Raw genomic sequence first — 21,502 nt, 5'->3', positions numbered from 1 at the left:
CCTTTTTTTGCATTTCTTAACCATAAATGGGCCTAAAAAAGCTGGGTAGATACATAGAAAACGGGGTTTGCCCCCTAAATCCTAAAGCAAAGAAGGTCAGCTTTCTGGTCCAGGACACACAAGGAGCAGTGGTGTATCTTCCATGAGGCCAACAAGGCCCAGGCCTAGGGCGGCAATTTATCAGGGGGTGGCGGATATTCACTCTAGGGCTGCCCTTACCACATAAAGATTAAACCAAAATCCACCACTGACAAGGAGCGCCCGATACTCCACCCTATCCCATAAAAGGTGGTGTGAGCCTTGTTAGAAGCATCTATAAACGTTGGGCGTTGCCAATGGGACCAAGCCTGATTTAGGGCCGTGAGATCTATAGGCCCCATAGTAACTGTTTTGGGGAACACTATCTGTTAATAGGGTAAACCATGGAAGATGCCCAAAGTTGTGGAGAAGCATTTTAGCTTCTATAGAGGAGCCAGGAATCGAAGACAGAATAAAAAAACTTAAAAAAATACAAAAATGCCCAATGCTTCACACTTGTTTTTGATATAGGGTATAGAGCATTATCTACTCTGGGGCCCCTATTGGAGCTGTCTCTATGCTAATATGCTATTGGTGTCAACCATGATGGGCCCAGCACCCCCCCCCCATCTTTTATATTAAAGGTGACATGACTCTTGGGTCAGTTCTCTCTCTTTTAGCAATGACTTTCCAAAGAGGGGCCCCTAAGTGAGATAACACTGACCAAGGGGAAAGGTCAACTTTTATGGAAGCCCCTTAGTGCATGCGCCCCATAGTACCTGTCTCTATGCTATGTAATTGGTGACAACCATGGAGGGCCCGGTCCTTCTTGCTCTATGTTAAAAAATGTCATGACCCTTGGGCCAGTTCTAAAGAGGGGCCCCTAGTCAAGAATACTACCCTAGTCAAGAATTGGTGGCAACTAATCTCCCCATGTTATGTCCCTTGGGCCCTATACTATCCATAGTATGGGTCCAAACTATACTGTAGCCCCTAAATTAATGGGTCCCAAAAAACGCTATTGGCTTCAACTTGAACACCCCCGTATTCTTCCATGGTGGGTTCCTTATGCCTCAAAAATTGGAGTAATTCTCCTATAACTCGGCCCTTAAAATGTACCCTTGAGCTGGGGCCCCTTTTATCCTTGGCTCTATTCTTCACATGTTATTGGTTGTAAGGACCATGGAAGGTGCCCTGGTCAAGGGTCATGGTAGTTGCAGGATCGGCCAACACCGGAGAATACGGATTACGGTGCTTCAAGTTAGAATAAAGGCTCTTGAACTCCCACAAAATAGCTCCCAGGAGGGTCCCCTCTCCTTATGTAACCCCCCCCCCCACCACCCAATGATCCAGCATCTTGTGATGACTGCACACACGAGAGTATTCAGCGAACGCGCCAATGTTGTTTTGTGTGTCTCCAGCTTTAGCTGCGGCCTCCTGCTCTTCGAGGGGGCTCTCCCTCCGTAGACGTAACTAGTAAGGGGGGGGGGCGGGTCCTGCCAAATCGTCCATTTACGAACTGGGAACATATGAGTTACACATGGCCAACGCTTCACTTCCAGCCGTCTGGGATTGTAAAGGGCTCTGCGTGCGTGGATTCTCATGTGTATCCGGTTTCCGTAACGTTCTTGTAACAATCGCCTATTTATTTGTAAATACTGGTAGAAGCGTTTTTTTTTTTTTTTTTGAGTGAAAATATAAAAAATATTCTGTAAAGTAAGGGGGGTCTCAATGGGGAACCCATTGGCAGTTGGGGAACTACAACTCCCAGCAGGCCCTGACAGCCTCCGGCTGTCAGGGCCTGCTGGGAGATTTAGTTCCCCAACTGCTGACAGGCCGCTGTATAGGATTTAGATGCAAACTTTTGCCCTCTTATGGCTCCGCCTTCCTTCTTTAGACAGTCCGACAGGTCTACAAAATAGCTTGGCACGTGTCTGAGCCCTCTTGGCCAATCAGAAGAGTCGAGAAGGGTCACATGACTCACTCCCTTGCAGCCCTGGGTCCTACGCAGCAGGAAGTGTTCAAAAAGACAAGATACAACACTTTCACCTTCTGGCACTTAGGGAACTAAGTTAATGGGTAAAAAAACAAAAAATTGTTTCTACTTGGATATGGCCATGTAGCTATACGCTAAAACAAAGGAAGACTTTATGGAAGGCCCCTTTAAGAAAACATTTTTTGGGTCTCACATACCGAAATCTTAATACGTGGATGTATAGGGGGGGGGGGGGGGGGGGAGAAAGGCTATAGCACTGTCGTGGGATTGGGGAGATGATAGAGACCTGGCAAGGAAGTGGGCCTCTCTAAACCCAATTTAGCACTTGGGGGGGAGGGGCAAGTGTTGCGGTGCCACTTCTCGCCAGTGGTGGCCAGGCTTAAGCACTGAGAAAAGTAGGGTAAGAGTTGTTTCCGCCGAAGAACGTCTTTCCATAGTCCTTCTTGGCAGGAGACAAGGTTACAACATCAGATTATTGGACAGGAAGCCTACTGTGCATATAGAAAAATCTTCCCCCCCATCAGCTTAATCTCTCTGATAGGAAGACCCGGCATTTACCATTGGTGGCCAGACATGTGCACTGAGGGAAAAGGGGGTAAGAGAGTTGGTTTCCACCAAAGAAGGTCTTCCCATAGTTCTTCCTGGCAGAAAACAGGAAGTCTACCGTGCATATAGAAAATTCTTCCCACCATCAGCTCAATATCTCCAATAGATTCAGCTCTGACACTATCATCTATGGTCCCCTCTCACCCTAATCTGATCCTTCTGGTGAGTGGTCCCCAACCCAGTCTTGGGGTAAGAGAACAGGGACAGATTCAGATCCTAGACTGTTGGTGACCTTGAGGACTGGGCCGGGCTCCTCTGCTTTAGGCCCTTGCACCTCACCCCATGTCGGGTCTACATGACTTAGCACAGTAGATGGAAGGTTTCCCCCATTTGATGGCAGGAGAGAGGGTTACGACTACAATTACGTTACAGGAAGTCTACTGTGCACATAGAAAAATCTTCCCACCATCAGTTCAATATCTCCAATAGCTTCAGCTCTGTCACCATCATCTATGGTCCTCTCTGACTCCGATCTGATCCTTCAGGCTAGTGGTCCCCAACCCAGTCCTCAAGGCCACCAAAATTTCCAAAGTTTTTATTTTCCATTGGAATCGAACAGAGAAAACTTCAGATTCTGGACTGTTGGTGGCCTTGAGGACGAGGTTGGGTTCCTCTGCTTTAGGCCCTTGCACACCATGTCAGGTCTATATGTCAAGCGCAGTAGAAAGGAGGTTCCCCCCATTTCCCCTGCATTAAGTATCCGCGTCGGCTTCTGCATTAAAAGGTTCTTTTGTGTTTCCAGCTATTTGGAAATCCTCCAAACAAACCATTTCTGCTCTCCTTGTTTCAGTAAATTTCCTCTCCGCGCAGCGCGGTGACATGCGTTGTCTCCTGGGTCAGCTGAGGTTTTTGGAGACATTCCTACTGATGCTCTCAAAAGAAAAAGCGGAGCAGGTCAGAAATAGATGGTGACGCGGGAAATGGGGATTTATGGTGCTGGGCGCTCGCACAGAGAAGCTTTTTAGTTTTTTCCAGGAAAGACGGAAGATCTGCTTGTGGCTATGGAATAATACAAAGTCCTGCACGTTATCCCGCATACAGCTCAGACGAGAAGTCACGGCACAAACAAGTCACAGGAACCAGATCCCAGTCCTGGATGAAGCCGGGATGGGTGGTAGATTTCATTTAGGGTTTTTTGAGGAATTATATCACTTCTCCCCCAAAAATTAAATGACAGTATATTGTAAAGCTCTTCTTGTGGATTAAAGTGAAGGCTCTGCCATTGCTTACGGATGGAGCAGTTTAAAAACTTTTTGGGTTTATAAAAAAGTTTTTTAAAGAAGCACTTTGAGTTTTTTTCCCCCCATATCATGCACACTCACAATCACTAGTCCTACAGCACCATCTGTTTTGTTCCAGCACAGCTGCTTACATGAGTTTCAGTAATGTAACTGGGTGATCACCTGCCTAACCCACAGAAAATCACAGCATTCAAAAAGTCAGAGGAAGTGGTCAGTTAACTTCCTGTGAACTACATAATGACATTGTCATGTACCAGATCTCTCCTGGCAGCTCACAGACTCCTACAGCTCTATCTGTATACTGCTGCTATCTATATAAGATCAGGATACATAGTAGTTAAACACCACCCCTCTAGCTCTATCTGTATACTGCTGCTGCTAACTCTCTGGGAGGAGGATATAGATATATATTAGTTCTTCACCTCCCATCCAGCTCTCTCTATGGGATCATGATATATAGTAGTTATACACCTCCCCTAATTCTGTGTTCACACAATGTTTTATTTTTCCATTCCTTTTGCGATTTCCCCAAAATCCTGGCAAAAATTTTTTTGTTTTCCACAATGGTAAAAAATCATGGTAAAAACGTGTCATTTTACAGCCATTTTGGAAAATCACAGGAAAAACTGCCAAAATGCAATATGAAAATTGTGAAAAATGTAGTAAAATTCAACATGTGAACACAAACCATAAAGACTTTAAATCTTATAGGTAAAATCACTTTTGCCTCTTGAAAAAAAAAAAAAAAAAAAACACAATTTGAGAAAGAAAATGCATTAACAAACTGCAGACAATGTCAACTGACCTTAACCCACTTATGAGTCTAATCAGTTCACCTCAATCAGATGACCAGGTGCAGTGATGAGATTTCATCCTCTCTCTCTGCAAAACCAGAGGATTCATGGGAAATATAGGCAGCGTTAGGAAATCATTTCAGTGATGGAACTGTAACCAGTATGGCTGATGCCTGCCACATCAGCAAAAACAGGTAAGCACAAAGACATACACAAGACCCTCTGCATTATTCTCTAATAATAATAACAACCTAAATACTCAAAATACTCCTATAAAAGTAAAAAAAATAATAATCCTGTAGTGCTTCTTTAACTATCTAAAGTGGCTATGGGACTATTGCTTTAGAGCCTACAGCCAGCAAACCTTCAAAAAGACGCCCTGCAAGTAACAAGTATTTCGGCTAGTGTTTTCCTAGCAACATATGCAAGGAGTGGAAGAAGCTTCATTTTAATCACCAAGTTTAGTCCTACAATATATAAAACCACATCTAATAGAGCGATATGCCCCTTTAAATGAATTAATATTTATAAAGCTAACAAAGGGTTGCTCTTGTCCTGCCAAGGTAGTGGGGGCCCTGCAATACTAGGGCCCATGAGGTCCACAGTAAACAAGCCAGAAAGAGACAGCAGAGCAGATCACCTGCATGTTAGATTCACAATTTTTTTTTAAGGAAACTCCAGGCAAAACTCATATATTCAGTTCTGCTCACTGCAGCTCCTCAGGGGCGGAGCATGATGCAGGGTCTTTTTTGTGTGTGCCATTTTAGAATTCCTGTATCATACAGAAAACAAGCCAATCTAAAAGGAACAGCAGAGCAGATCTCCAGCATATTACATTCAAAACTAATATGCTAAATTCTGCTTATTGCAGCTCCTCAGGGGCGGAGCATAATGCTAAGTTCTCTCTGTATGGCTTTTTTAAGTCCTGTATCATGCAGGAAAACAGCCAGTCTGACAGGGACAGGAGAGAAGATCACTAGAAGGTTAGATTCACAATTTTTTTAGGTCCCCACCCCCCCCCCCAAGAATAAAAAAAAAAAAATTGGGGTACTTACCACAGTCTTTGAGGCCCTGGTTTAGGTTTTATATTGGCGCCCGGGAAGCTTAAGGCTATAACTGAGCTACGATGGGCAATGAGGTCAGACGTCCTTCAGCTGAAGCTGTATTATGATTAGGAGAAATTCTGATGGAGGTCCCCTTTAAAATCAATACAATAGGATAAGCCATCACTGTAATTTGGTGGGGATATTGTTTTTATATGCACAGTAAAACTTCCTTCAACCAATGGATGTAAAAGAAAACAATACAGAGGTGGTGGTGGTGGGGTCGTATATGAATAAAAAAAAAATGGGGCTTGTAGGGGTCAATCAAGATGACTGAAGGGTCCTGTACAGTAAGCAAAGGGGCGGGTCTGACAACGACGGAATGTTGTCGGCAAGGACGATGTCAGACTCTAATCTGGGCGCTGCCCCTTTAAATACTACTGATTCGGAAAAGCAGGTCCTCACTTCCAAAAGCCAAAATCTGCTTGGGGAGCGAGGAAGGTGAGGGTGAGGGCAGGCTGAGTGAGCGCGCGGGGGGGGGGACAACTTCCCCTTCAGTGTCATTGCTGTTCTTCGGTATAAAGTTTTTGCTTGTGTAACTATTTTGCTTTATTTTTTATTTTTGCCTAACAAGACTGGGATGAACACATTGTAACATTGAGTTATTAATAAAAGTGAGTTGTATATAGGCTTCGCGGCCATCTCTATGTATTAAACCAATGACCCAATAAAAATTGGAGGTTCCTAAAAAAAATTTTTTGTTGTATGTGTCCTTTACTCTAAGACAGTGTTTTCCAACCAGGGTGCCTCCAGCTGTTGCAAAACTACAACTCCCAGCATGCCCAGACAGCCAACGGCTATGGGGTACTTCGCCTATAGACATCTTATCCCCTATCCAAAGGATAGGGTATAAGATGTCTGATTGCGGGAGTCCCACCACTGGGACCCCCCACGATCTCCTGGGAAGCACCCCAGACATCCGAAGCATCCGTGCTGGATGACTAGCCATGCGGGGCGGAGGCTAATGATGTCACAGCCACGCCCCGCCTGTGACATCATGACCACACCCCCTCAATGCAAGTCTATGGGAGGGGCGTGACTCCCGTCACGCCCCTCCCATAGACTTGCATTGAAGGGGTGCGGCCGTGATGTCACAGGCCTTCGGCGCTGCACCGAATCAGACATCTTACCCCCGATCCTTTGGATAGGAAATAAGATGTCTAGGGGCGGAGTACCCCTTTAAGCTTTTTAACTGATTTCAATGTGGTTCTGGAGGTTGTACAGTAAGGTTATGTTCACACGGCGGAATGTCCGTGCAGAATTCCGACGGAACATTCCGCAGCAGTAGAGTCCGGTTGATTTCAATGGGACTCTGCTGCACTGTGCACACGATGGAAATCCTGATTCTGGCACCTGCAGAAACATTGAACCGGATCAATGTTTCAACGGATTCCGCTCGGAAATGCATTGCCGTCTATGAAGACGGCGCATTTCCGAGCGGTCCTAGTGTCGCCGAATCAAGCAAACATGCGTAAATCATTACGGCGGAATACAGGTGGAACATTCCGCACATTTCAAGGCCTAAGGCATGTACTAGGTTTCGCTGACAGGACAGCGACAAACTCCGCTCTGCTACATCGGCACCTTTAAAGCATTAACACTATAACACGGCGCAACCAGCTCCAAACCGCTGGAAATGGAAGTAGCTGTAAAAGCCGCACTAAGTAAACGGATTTTATGGTCGGGAACAAGACGTTTGGTTTTAGTTACGATTCCCAAGCTGTGACTCCGGATGTGCGCGGCGCTGAGGTTTATGGACCTTAGATGAATTTCTTCACGAAATCTGCAGGGCAGTAATCGGCCGCGCCAATCCTCATCCCCCCCCCCCCCCCCCCCACCCGCCAGGTCTGTGACAAACCAGTAATGGATGGATCCCCCTGCTCAGACCAAAGACTAAAAGACCTAAAACCCTCCTGGCACGTATCCCCGTGCGTCCCTCCGAAGCTGCTGACAGGAGGCAGAGAAACAAGGTGGGACCTGCTGGAGAAAGGTGAAGGCCCCCGAAACTCTATACCCCCCTTATGGAAGGAGCAGGGGGAGGGATTTATTAAATATTTTTTCTTCAAAAGGAGAGATGAAGGGAATAACACGCACGGCGCTTCACATCTGACACGAGTTACAGTGTAACAGGGGGGAAAACTAAAATGTAAAGATTGTGGAGTGAGACAAATAGCCATTCCGTAAAAAAAACTAATAATAATAATAATTAAAAAATAACAAATATAAATGGAAAAAAAAATAATTAAGAAAAAATAATAATTAAGACAAAAATAAATAAATAAAAATTATATATAAATAAAAAAAATTGCACTAGAAATTGAAAACAGAAGAGAAGAATTTGGTCCATAGGTTTTTAGTCAGTGGGCGTAAACAATTAGGTCTCCCTTCACTGACAGCAAGCAGAGGTTGTAACACAGAGAGGCTTTAGTGTTGGGCATTGTATCTAAGCCTATTTTATGTGATACAGTGAGGCTGAGCTAAAGAAGTTAAGTCTGACAGTAAGTATGATGCTGACCACTGAGTTTCTGTATGTAAAGCAGTGTTTTCCAACCTGGGTGGCTCCAGCTGTTGCAAAGCTACAACTCCCAGCATGTTGGAAAACACTGGTATATACAACCATACACCGCACTGTATACAGTTAGTTGCGGAATACCAGGAGGGATTTACGGGAACTGGACTGGATACGTTATGTATTTACACAGTGACCTCACCAGCAGAATAGTGAGTACAGCTCTGGAGTATAATACAGGATATAACTCAGGATCAGTACAGGATAAGTAATGTAATGTATGTACACAGTGACCTCACCAGCAGAATAGTGAGTACAGCTCAGGAGTATAATACAGGATATAACTCAGGATCAGTACAGGATAAGTAATGTAATGTATGTACACAGTGATTTCACCAGCAGAATAGTGAATACAGCTCTGGAGTATAATACAGGATATAACTCAGGATCAGTACAGGATAAGTAATGTAATGTATATACACAGTGACCTCATCAGCAGAATAGTGAGTACAGCTCTGGAGTATAATAAAGGATATAACTCAGGATCAGTACAGGATAAGTAATGTGATGTATGTACACAGTGACCTCACCAGCAGAATAGTGAGTACAGCTCTGGAGTATAATACAGGATATAACTCAGGATCAGTACAGGATAAGTAATGTAATGTATGTACACAGTGACCTCACCAGCAGAATAGTGAGTACAGCTCTCTGGAGTATAATACAGGATATAACTCAGGATCAGTACAGGATAAGTAATGTAATGTATGTACACAGTGACCTCACCAGCAGAATAGTGAGTACAGCTCTGGGGTATAATACAGGATATAACTCAGGATCAGTACAGGATAAGAAATGTAATGTATGTACACAGTGACCTCACCAGCAGAATAGTGAGTACAGCTCTTGGGTATAATAAAGGATATAACTCAGGATCAGTACAGGATAAGTAATGTAATGTATATACACAGTGACCTCACCAGCAGAATAGTGAGTACAGCTCCGGAGTATAATACAGGATATAACTCAGGATCAGTACAGGATAAGTAATGTAATGTATGTACACAGTGACCTCACCAGCAGAATAGTGAGTACAGCTCTGGAGTATAATACAGGATATAACTCAGGATCAGTACAGGATAAGTAATGTAATGTATGTACACAGTGACCTCACCAGCAGAATAGTGAGTACAGCTCTGGAGTATAATACAGGATATAACTCAGGATCAGTACAGGATAAGTAATGTAATGTATGTACACAGTGACCTCACCAGCAGAATAGTAATCCACCTATCAGGTGATGGGTGTATATATAGTCAGGAGGTGTGTACGTTGTACACTGAGGGGCATGTCTGCCTAACACAACCCTTGACAGTAAAATTCTGCCCATCACTCCTATTATTTAAATTAAGTTCACGCCCACCTGACTGATTCCCTGAATTGTCAGACAAAAATATAAACCCTCATATCTTGGGAACAGAAAAGCATTTCTAGAAGCTGTATAAATGTCTGAGATCAGGGCCGCCTAAGGCTGGGTTCACCTCACGTTTTTCCCAATATGGGGCCGCATACAGCTGGGGGGAGCTAAAACTGTGCGCTCCCGTATCCCTGTCATATGCCGCCCGTATGTAATGTATTTCAATGAGCTGAGCGGAGTGAACCGGTCGGCTCATTTTTGCCCGTATGCAGTTTTCTACCGGACCTAAAACCGTGGTTGACGTATATGGTTGAAAACCACATACGGACAAAAACGAGCCGACCGGTTCACTCCGCTCAGCTCATTGAAATACATTACATACACAGGGATACGGGAGCGCACGGTTTTAGCTCCCCCCAGCTGTATGCGGTCCCATATTGGGAAAAACGTGATGTGAACCCAGCCTTAGATATTTAATAATAATACCATCTCCTTTTTTGGGGTTTGCCACAGACCATCTTTAAAGGGGTACTTCGCCCTAGACATATTATCCCCTTTAAAGATGGGGATAAGATGTCTGATCGCGGAGGTCCCACAGCTGGGGGCCCCCGCAATCTCCTTGCTGTACCCGGTGTTCGTTTAGAAAGCTGGAAGCAGGAGTCATGAAGGCCACGCCCCTTCAATGCAAGTCTATGAAAGGAGGCGTGGTGGTTGCTACGAATCCCTCCCATAGAGTTGCATTGAGGGGGCATGATGAGATGTTACAAGGGGCGTGTCCATGACATCACGACCCCCGGCGCCCACACCCAGCATTCAGAACTAAATGTTCCGAACGCTGGGGCAGCAGAGTACCCCTTTAAAGTGTACATGTCGTCAACAAAAACTTTTTATATAATGTAGATAATAGAATTATATGTATATTTGTGATATACATTGGTTACAAAATATGTATATTTTTGTCCCTGCAGCTATTGCCTGTGTCTCTGTGAGGAGTCCACATACAGGAAGTGAGGGTGGACAAGCGGGGCTCTGTACACCGAGGACAAGCGGGGCTCTGTACACCGAGGACAAGCGGGGCTCTGTACACCGAGGACAAGCGGGGCTCTGTACACCGAGGACAAGCGGGGCTCTGTGCAGTGAGGTTCTATGACATGCTATGGGCACACACAGGATGATTGACAAGACAGCAGCCTGCACAGAGCCCTGCTTTTCCCGCCCTCACTTCCTGTATTTGGACTCGTCATAAAGACACACAGACAATAGCTGCAGGGACAGCATTTTTTCACCCAAAAATAAACACACTTTTTAAGCAATGTATACTACAAATATACAGATAATGTTATTGTCTACAGTATATAAACGTTTTTGATGACGACAGGTTCACTTTAACCTCCTATTGCAGTTGTGTTAGGACGGTGATTCAACAACTAATAGGTGACATCTACTAATATCGCAGGATCGATTCAAGAAGGTTCCACAGGATCAATATTAAATCATTAAAATATATTAAAAAATAAAATCAGATCTGTGGTCGTGCAGCCGATCTGTAAAAGCAGAAAATCTCAACAATGAATATACAAAAATATTTAGGATAAAACAACTTAAAAACGGAAATAACTCCACAACATTTCCACAGTGTATATCCACCTAAAACACTAAGCTACATGGCCAATACGTTACTTACCTTACGTGCCTACTCCAGTCACTGCCAAACCTGCCTTCAAAATTCTGCCGGATTCCCGTCACCAGACAGCAGTGCATTGTGGGAGCTCAGATGACAAATCGGTCACATCTGAACAGATATCTCTGCCAACTTCCTGCAGAAAGGTAAACGCAGCTTTGGTTGTGACTAGAGGGAGGGGGGAGGATTAAAAGGGGTACTCCACTGCCCCAGCGTCTGGAACATTTAATTCGGAATGCCCCCGTGACATCATGCCATGCCCCCTTCAATGCAAGTCTATGGGAGGGGGCGTGGCATTCGCCACACCCCCTCCCATAGACTTGCATTGAAGGGGGCGTGGCATGACATCATGGGGGCGAGGCCATTACCTCACGACTCCCGCAGCCCGCACAAATTGTTCGGAACTAAATGTTCCGGACACTGGGGCAGTGGAGGACCCCTTTATTAAAAAAAAAAATTATAATAATAAAATCACATAATAAAAAATGGATACAGAATATTTCCTGTTCTCTTCTATTGTTAAGACGGCGACAATTCCATGGGGTACAAAATGGCGCTGAAATGACGTGACCGAACAGGCAGCGTTCTCCTGCAGTCGCCTGTTATATCGTCTCTGCTGTAAACAGTATCTGGTTGTGGCGGTAACCCAAGTACCCTGGATACCAAACTGGCTCCTGGCTCCATACATGGGTCGTCCAACATGGTAACACTGGCGCCATCGTACTTCAGGAATTACGCCATTACTGTAAAGTTCCGTATACATGACCCCAGAGATCCACAATGGCAGATATTTACAGTATTGCGCAGACGCCACTCGATCCAGCAGTCAGATATAAAACACGTCTCGAGAAAGTTCTGCGATGTAAAGACAGGCGGGGGGGGCGGGGACTGATGATGTCATAGCGGTCAGACAGACTACACGCTCTCGATCAGAGGCTGCCGATGTTGGGGAAACTCTTCAGCTTCTCGGGGAAGTCGTCTTTGTAGAGCACGGGGTCGGCGCGGTGTTCCACCACCTTCAGGGGCATGGTGCCGAATACGGTGGCAAATTTATTAATACATTCTGACCTGTGGAGGGAGAGAACAAAGGGTTAAATGTGACGGCACCGCAAAAAAGCGAACAGGAAATAACGACAATGGACGTCCTATAATCCATAACCTGATAGTCCGGTCCTCAGATCAGACGCTATATATATATTTCACCCCGATATCTTACATTCTTGTAACGTGATCTACAGGATCAACGTTCACATGCGCCAAATAGGTTGGTACCCTGGAGCCCAATGCCGAAACATCTCCATGTAACAAATCTCATTTCCTAATACTTCCTGCTGAATTTATTTCTTCCTTAAAAGAGTATAGGCATGTTATAAAGTAATGGGCGGGAGTAGTGTAATGGGCAGCTCTGGAATAATGGGCAGTAGTAGAGTAATGGAGAGTAGAGTAATGGGCGGCTCTGGAATAATGGGCAGTAGTAGAGTAATGGAGAGTAGAATAATGGCCGGCTCTGGAATAATGGGCAGTAGTAGAGTAATGGGCGGCTGTAGAATAATGGGCAGTAGTAGGGTAATGGAGAGTAGAGTAATGGGCGGCTCTGGAATAATGGGCAGTAGTAGAGTAATGGGCGGCTCTAGAATAATGGGCAGTAGTAGAGTAATGGAGAGTAGAGTAATGGGCGGCTCTAGAATAATGGGCAGTAGTAGAGTAATGGGCGGCTCTAGAATAATGGGCAGTAGTAGAGTAATGGGTGGCTCTGGAATAATGGGCAGTGGTAGAGTAATGGGCGGCTCTAGAATAATGGGCAGTAGTAGAGTAATGGGCGGCTCTGGAACAATGGAAAGTAGTATAGTAATGGGCGGCTCTAGAATAATGGGCAGTAGTAGAGTAATGGGCGGCTCTGGAACAATGGAAAGTAGTAGAGTAATGGGCGGCTTTTGAATAATTGGCAGTAGTGTAGCAATAGGCGTCTTTGGAATAATGGGCAGTTGTAGAGTAATGGGCGGCTATGTAGTAATGGGCAGTAGTAGAGTAATGGGCGGCTTTGGAATAATGGGCAGTAGTATAGTAATGGGCGGCTTTGGAATAATGGGCAGTAGTAGAGTAATGGGCGGCTCTGGAACAATGGAAAGTAGTATAGTAATGGGCGGCTTTTGAATAATGGGCAGTAGTGTAGTAATAGGCGTCTCTGGAATAATGGGCAGTAGTAGAGTAATGGGCGGCTCTAGAATAATGGGCAGTAGTAGAGTAATGGGCGGCTCTGTAGTAATGGGCAGTAGTAGAGTAATGGGCGGCTTTGGAATAATGGGCAGTAGTATAGTAATGGGCGGCTTTGGAATAATGGGCAGTAGTAGAGTAATGGGCGGCTTTGGAATAATGGGCAGTAGTGTAGTAATAAGCGGCTCTGGAATAATGGGCAGTAGTAGAGTAATGGGCGGCTTTGGAATAATGGGCAGTAGTGTAGTAATAAGCGGCTCTGGAATAATGGGCAGTAGTAGAGTAATGGGCGGCTCTGTAGTAATGGGCAGTAGTAGAGTAATGGGCGGCTTTGGAATAATGGGCAGTAGTAGAGTAATGGGCGGCTCTGTAGTAATGGGCAGTAGTAGAGTAATGGGCGGCTTTGGAATAATGGGCAGTAGTAGAGTAATGGGCGGCTCTGGAGTAATAGGAGGTAACAGAGTAATGGGCAGTCGGAAGTAATGAGTGGTAGTAATGGGAAGTCGGAAGTAATTGACGGAAGTAATGGGCAGTCGGAAGAAATGGGCGGTAGTAATGGGCCCCCATGGATTTCAGACCACTTGGGCAAGATGACGAGTTCATTGGGACCTATGGAGCTTAGGGACAACAGAGAGCTGTGGCATCTGGTCATTGGTCCTTTGACTCCTAAGACAATGGGTTCTAAAAGATAAAAGCACCATGATTGTTGGGGTCTTCAGAAAATGGGCCACCAACCACTGGGTTCTCGTTGCAGAGACTACATAGGTTTTAAGAACAATGCTAAGTTCTTACTACACTGCTCAAAAAAATAAAGAGAACACTAAGATAACACATCCTAGATCTGAATGAATGAAATATTCGTATGAAATACTTTCGTCTTTACATAGTTGAATGCGCTGACAACAAAATCACACAAAAATTATCAATGGAAATCAAATGTATCAACCCATGGGGGTCTGGATATGGAGTCACACTCAAAATCACAGTGGAAAACCCCACTACAGGCTGATCCAACTTTATGTAATGTCCTTAATACAAGTCACAATGAGGCTCAGTAGTGTGTGTGGCCTCCACGTGCCCGTATGACCTCCCTACAACACCTGGGCATGATCCTGATGAGGTGGAGGATGGTCTCCTGAGTGATGTCCTCCTAGACCTGGACTAAAGCATTCGCCAACTCCTGGACAGTCTGTGGTGGATGAAGCGAGACGTCCCAGATGTGCTCAATCGGATTCAGGTCTGGGGAACGGGCGGCCAGTCCATAGTATCAATGGCTTCCTCTTGCAGGAACTGCTGACACACTCCAGCCACATGAGGTCTAGCATTGTCTTGTATTAGGAGGAACCCAGGGCCAACCGCACCAGCATATGGTCTCACAAGGGGTCTGAGGATCTCATCTCGGTACCTAATTGCAGTCAGCCTACCTCTGGCAAGCACATGGAGGGCTGTGTGGCCCCCAAAGAAATGCCACCCCACACCATTACTGACCCACCACCAAATCGGTCATGCTGGAGGATGTTGCAGGCAGCAGAACGTTCTCCATAGCGTCTCCAGACTCTGTCACATGTGCTCAGTGTGAACCTGCTTTCATCTGTGAAGAGCACAGGGCACCAGTGGCAAATTTGCAAATCTTGGTGTTCTTTGGCAAATGCCAAACATCCTGCACAGTCTTGGGGTGTAAGCACAACCCCCACCTGTGGACGTCGGGCCCTCATACCACCCTCGGGGAGTCTGTTTCTGACCATTTGAGTGGACACATGCACATTTGTGCCCTGCTGGAGGTCATTTTTCAGGGCTCTGGCAGTGCTCCTCCTTGCACAAAGGCGGAGGTAGCGGTCCTGCTGCTGGGTTGTTGCCCTCCTACAGCCTCCTCTACGTCTCCTGATGTACTGGCCTGTCTCCTGGTAGCGCCTCCATGCTCTGGACACTACGCTGACAGACACAGCAATCCTTCTTGCCACAGCTCGCATTGATGTGCCATCCTGGATGAATTGCACTACCTGAGTCACTTGTGTGGGTTGTAGACTCCATCTCATGCTACCACTAGAGTGAAAGCACCGACAGCATTCAAAAGTAACCAAAACATCAGCCAGGAAGCATAGGAACTGAGAAGGGGTCTGTGGTCACCACCTGCAGAACCACTCCCTTATTGGGGGAGTCTTGCTAATTGCCTATAATTTCCACCTGTTGTCTGTTCCATGTGAAATTGATTGTCAATCAGTGTTCTTCCTGAGTGGACAGTGGGATCTCACAGAAGTGTCAGTGACTTGGAGTTACATTGTGTTGTGTTCCCTTTATGTTTTTGAGCAGTGTACAAAGGTGTAGTGGGTCCCGGCACAATGGAATGTTGCTGTGGTCACTGGGTTCCCAGTAGATGGCACCACAACTAATGGTAATGATAATGTTGTTGTGATTCAGCACAACTCCCAGCATGGCAGCAACAAGTTGTCTGTTCATGCTGGAGGTTATAGTACCGACCGCTGGAGAGCCACAAGGTGCAGGCCAATGATTTAAGGTAGGAAAGCTAGAGACTTCTAGAGCATGCTGGGAGTTGTAGTCAACACCAACACCTGGAGAACCCCAAGGTGCAGGCCAATGATGGATGGACCAGTATGAAGTCTAAAGGCCGGCAGAGAATGCTGGGAGTTGCAGTTATGAAAAACAGATGGGAATCTACAAGTTACAGTTCCGTGTTGTAGGACATAAAGTTTGTAGACTGTCAGGACTTGCTGGAAGTAGTAGTACAACAGTGGACGGGAAGCTACAACTTGCCGATCCATGATGTGAATATGGAGTCCGTAGGCTACAAGGGCATGCTGGGAGTTGTAGTATTAGGATAGCTGGGAAGATACAGATGACCGTATTACAATGTAACATATTATGGGTGCAGTCTGTTGGGGCATGCTGGGAGTTGTAGTGTAAAGAAAGGCTGCAAAGCTACAAGCTGCAGACCAATGATGTAAGACAGTGTTTCCAAAACAGTGTGCCTCCAGCTGTTCCAGAACTACAACTCCCAGCATGCCCGGACAGCCAAAGGCTGTCCGAACATGCTGCGAGTGGTAGTTCTGGAACAGCTGGAGGCACGCTGTTTTGGAAACACTGATGTAAGTTATGGAGACTGTAAGGGCATGCTGGGAAATATAGTGTAACAAAGGCTGGGAAGCTACAAGCTGCAAACCAATGATGTAAGATGGAACAGCTGGAGGCACACTGGTTGGGAAACACTGATGCCAGTTATGGAAACTGTTAGGGCATGCTGGGAAATGTAGTGTAACAAAGGCTGGGAAGCTACAGGCTGCAAACCAATGATGTAAGACAGTGTTTCCAAAATAGTGTGCCTCCAGCTGTTCCAGAACTACAACTCGCAGCATGCCCGGACAGCCAAAGGCTGTCCGGGCATGCTGGGAGTTGTAGTTCTGGAACTGGTGGAGGCACACTGGTTGGGAAACACCAAGGTAAGTTATGGAGACTGTTAGGGCATGCTGGGAGTTGTAGTTCTGGAACAGCTGGAGGCACACTGGTTGGGGAACACTGATGTAAGTTATGCAGACTGTTAGGGCATGCTGGGAAATGTAGTGTAACAAAGGCTGGGAAGCTGTAGTCCAATGATGTAAGATATGAACTCTGTTGACTGTTAGGACATGCTGGGAGTAGTAGTGCAATACAGCTGTCAGAGCATGCTGGGAGTTACGGCATCGCAACAGCAACACGTTGCGTGACAATGATACAGGATGTGAAGACCTTTGTGGTAGAAATGTGAGATATAGAGCCCATAGCATTCTTTACAGCGTCCCCCTCCCCGATTCCGTTGAAGCTCCGGATTCCCTGCTGGACGCTCATGTGTTCCTACCTGCAGGGGATCCATCTTGATTCACACACGTGGAGAGTGAAAAATCATCAGTCTACAGGTCCGACACAACTGCAGCCAACACGGCGACTTCAAGAATGTGCGAAAACCCCAGCCAGGACCGTGCCATAAACCTGGTGTGAGTACAGCCTGTCACGCATGCCGATCCTCATATGTGGCCCCCTGCTGGACTTACTATCACGTCTGTAGTGTCTGCCGTGACCGGATAACAGGAACCGTGATCACTTACACAGGCATCAGAGCCGGGGATCACTTACACAGGCATCAGAGCCGGGATCACTTATACAGGCCCCAGAACCGTGATCACTTACACAGGCATCAGAGCCGGGATCACTTATACAGGCCCCAGAACTGGGATCACTTATACAGGCCCCAGAACCGGGATCACTTATACAGGCCCCAGAACCGGGATCACTTATACAGGCATCAGAGCCGGGATCACTTATACAGGCATCAGAGCCGGGATCACTTATACAGGCCCCAGAACCGTGATCACTTATACAGGCCCCAGAACTGGGATCCCTTATATAGGCCCCAGAACCGGGATCACTTATACAGGCATCAGAGCCGGGATCACTTATACAGGACCCGGAATCGTCATTACTTATACAGGCCCCAGAACCAGGATCACTTATACAGGGCATGGAACCATCATCACTTATAAAGGCCCTAGAACCGGGATCACTTATACAGGCCCCAGAACCGGGATCACTTATACAGGCCCCAGAGCCGGGATCACTTATACAGGCCCCAGAACCGGGATCACTTATACAGGCCCCAGAACCGGGATCACTTATACAGGCCCCAGAACTGGGATCACTTATACAGGCCCCAGAACCGTGATCACTTACACAGGCATCAGAGCCGGGATCACTTATACAGGCCCCAGAACTGGGATCACTTATACAGGCCCCAGAACTGGGATCACTTATACAGGCCCCAGAACCGGGATCACTTATACAGGCATCAGAGCCAGGATCACTTACACAGGCATCAGAGCCGGGATCCCTTATACAGGCCCCAGAACCGTGATCATTTATACAGGCCCCAGAACTGGGATCACTTATATAGGCCCCAGAACCGGGATCCCTTATACAGGCCCCAGAACCGGGATCACTTATACAGGCATCAGAGCCGGGATCACTTATACAGGACCCGGAATCGTCATTACTTGTACAGGCCCCAGAACCAGGATCACTTATACAGGGCATGGAACCATCATCACTTATAAAGGCCCTAGAACCGGGATCACTTATACAGGCCCCAGAGCCGGGATCACTTATACAGGCCCCAGAACCGGGATCACTTATACAGGCCCCAGAACCGGGATCACTTATACAGGCCCCAGAACTGGGATCACTTATACAGGCCCCAGAACCGGGATCACTTATACAGGCCCCAGAACCGGGATCACTTATACAGGCATCAGAGCCGGGATCACTTATACAGGACCCGGAATCGTCATTACTTATACAGGCCCCAGAACCAGGATCACTTATACAGGGCATGGAACCATCATCACTTATAAAGGCCCTAGAACCGGGATCACTTATACAGGCCCCAGAACCGTGATCACTTATACAGGCCCCAGAACCGGGATCACTTATACAGGCCCCAGAACCGGGATCACTTATACAGGCCCCAAAACCGGGATCACTTATACAGGCATCAGAACCGAGATCAATTATACAGGCATCAGAGCTGGGATCACTTATACAGGACCCGGAAACCGTCATTACTTATACAGGCCCAAGAACCAGGATCACTTATACAGGCCCCAGAATGGGGATCACTTATACAGGCCCCAGAACCGGGATCACTTATACAGGCCCCAGAACCGGGATCACTTATACAGGCCCCAAAACCGGGATCACTTATACAGGCATCAGAACCGAGATCAATTATACAGGCATCAGAGCCGGGATCACTTATACAGGACCCGGAACCGTCATTACTTATACAGGCCCCAGAACCAGGATAACTTATACAGGGCATGGAACCATCATCACTTATACAGGCCCTAGAACCGGGATCACTTATACAGGGCACGGAACCATCATCACTTATACAGGGCCCGGAATAGTCATCACTTATACAGACCCCAGAATCGGGATCACTTATTCAGGCCCCAGAACCAGGATCAATTATACAGGGCCCGGGATCACTTATACAGGCATCAGAGCCTGGATCACTTATACAGGACCCGGAACAGTCATTACTTATACAGGCCCCAGAACCAGGATCACTTATACAGGGCACGGAACCATCATCACTTATACAGGCCCTAGAACCGGGATCACTTATACAGGGCACGGAACCATCATCACTTATACAGGGCCCGGAACCGGGATAACTTATAAAGGCCCCGGAACCATCATCACTTATACAGGGCCCGGAACCAGGATCACTTATACAGGGCATGGAACCATCATCACTTATACAAGGCCTGGAACCGGGATCACTTATACAGGCCCCAGAACCAGGATCACTTATACAGGGCACGGAACCATCATCACTTATACAGGGCCCGGAACCAGGATCACTTATACAGGGCCCAGGATCACTTATACAGGCCCCAGAACAGGGATCACTTATCCAGGCCCTAGAACTGTGATCACTTATACAGGCATCAGAAGAACCGGGATCACTTATACAGGCCCCAGAACAGGGATCACTTATCCAGGCCCTAGAACTGTGATCACTTATACAGGCATCAGAAGAACCGGGGTCACTTATACAGGGCCCAGAATAGTGCACATCATGTATGCAGGCCCTAGAACCATGATCGCTAAGATATAGCAACCCAACCTATTGATGGCTCTGCCTGCCATTTCAAGCTCAGGGCTAGGGCTCTGAAGTCACAGCCACATTGGCTGCCATGCCAGCTCTAACAGGAATAGGGGGCATCACCCTGCTTTTCCAGACTCCTGCATGACAAGACAAGTTTTGAGCAATTAACACAAAATATATATATATATATATATATATATATATATATATATATATATATATATATATATATATAAATAAATAAAATCTATATTTAAAAGGTCGTCAGCTTTCTATGCAAGGAAGGGGTTAAACCAGCAGTCCAGGGCGGACAGCAAAAAAGCAACATAGGGGGATACAAGTACTTATCATCCCCTCCTCTGTGTCTTCCAATCCTCCCCAAATTCCTGCCATTCCTAAAGCTGTGAGCCTGACAGAACATCAGGAGAGCGATCAGCCCTCAAGTCCGGGGCTAAAGATAAGGTCTGGATGGTGGAGGCGCAGACATATGGACAGAGAGGAGGTCCTCCATAACTCACAAGTTTATCGCTTTTAACCCCCTCAGAGCGGAGCTTCTGCTCAGCCAATGGATTTCTTAGTAAATAATCCCCGAACATACAGAAGATAGAGATGTGACTTACTGTATAGATAAGTGGTCTCCAACTGTGGCCCTCCAGATGCTGCAAAACTTCAACTCCCAGCGTTCCCGGAGAGCCGTTGGCTGTTTTTATATATATGTATATATGTACCTTATGATTTGCAATAGCTATTGTGGCTTTTTCTGTTTGGTTATGATGAAGGACAGTTAATGGTCTGAAACCCGTCGGGGCTCAAAGTTTGGCTCAATGAAGTTTGAGATTTTTATGAATCAATGAGCTGGAAGTCTTTCTGTATTTGTAATAATATAGGGCAGTGGTCTTCAACCTGCGGACCTCCAGATGTTGCAAAACTACAAATACTAAAGGACTTTAATCTTATGAGTTCTAGTTGGGTTTTATAAGTGAAAGACACATGAAATCTTTTATGGCCACATTTATAATGATAAAAGCCATGTTGTCATAGGACCGTAACCCTCTAGATGAGAACAAACTGGGTGACAACAGTTGAAAGTAAAAATGTATTCCCAGGAGGGGCCTTTGGAGTAAAAAATCATAATGGTGCCCCCTAACGGCTCATGAGTTAACATCCAACCATCCCATAATGAATCCCCAGATTTACGACAACAAGTGTGCCTAAAACTAAAACTCCCAGCATTTGTGGTTTTGCAACAGCTGGAGGCACACAGG

General features: G+C 46.2%; 1 protein-coding gene across 2 annotated transcripts in view; it reads right to left on the bottom strand.

Annotated features, from left to right (window-relative positions):
- Positions 1–11,166: 11,166 nt before the first annotated feature.
- EXT2 (exostosin glycosyltransferase 2) overlaps positions 11,167–21,502 on the bottom strand; it is a 102,413-nt gene continuing 92,077 nt past the window's right edge. For both annotated transcript variants that reach the window (XM_056527759.1, XM_056527760.1), the window contains exon 14: positions 11,167–12,433. In XM_056527759.1, the coding sequence (XP_056383734.1) occupies positions 12,295–12,433 (139 nt within the window). In that variant the 3' untranslated portion in view covers positions 11,167–12,294. The remainder of the gene's footprint in view (positions 12,434–21,502) is intronic.

The sequence above is a fragment of the Hyla sarda genome, chromosome 6 (genome assembly GCF_029499605.1).
Source record: "Hyla sarda isolate aHylSar1 chromosome 6, aHylSar1.hap1, whole genome shotgun sequence".
In the NCBI taxonomy this organism is placed as follows: Eukaryota; Metazoa; Chordata; class Amphibia; order Anura; family Hylidae; genus Hyla; species Hyla sarda.
This window is presented reverse-complemented; position numbering and strand designations above follow the sequence as displayed.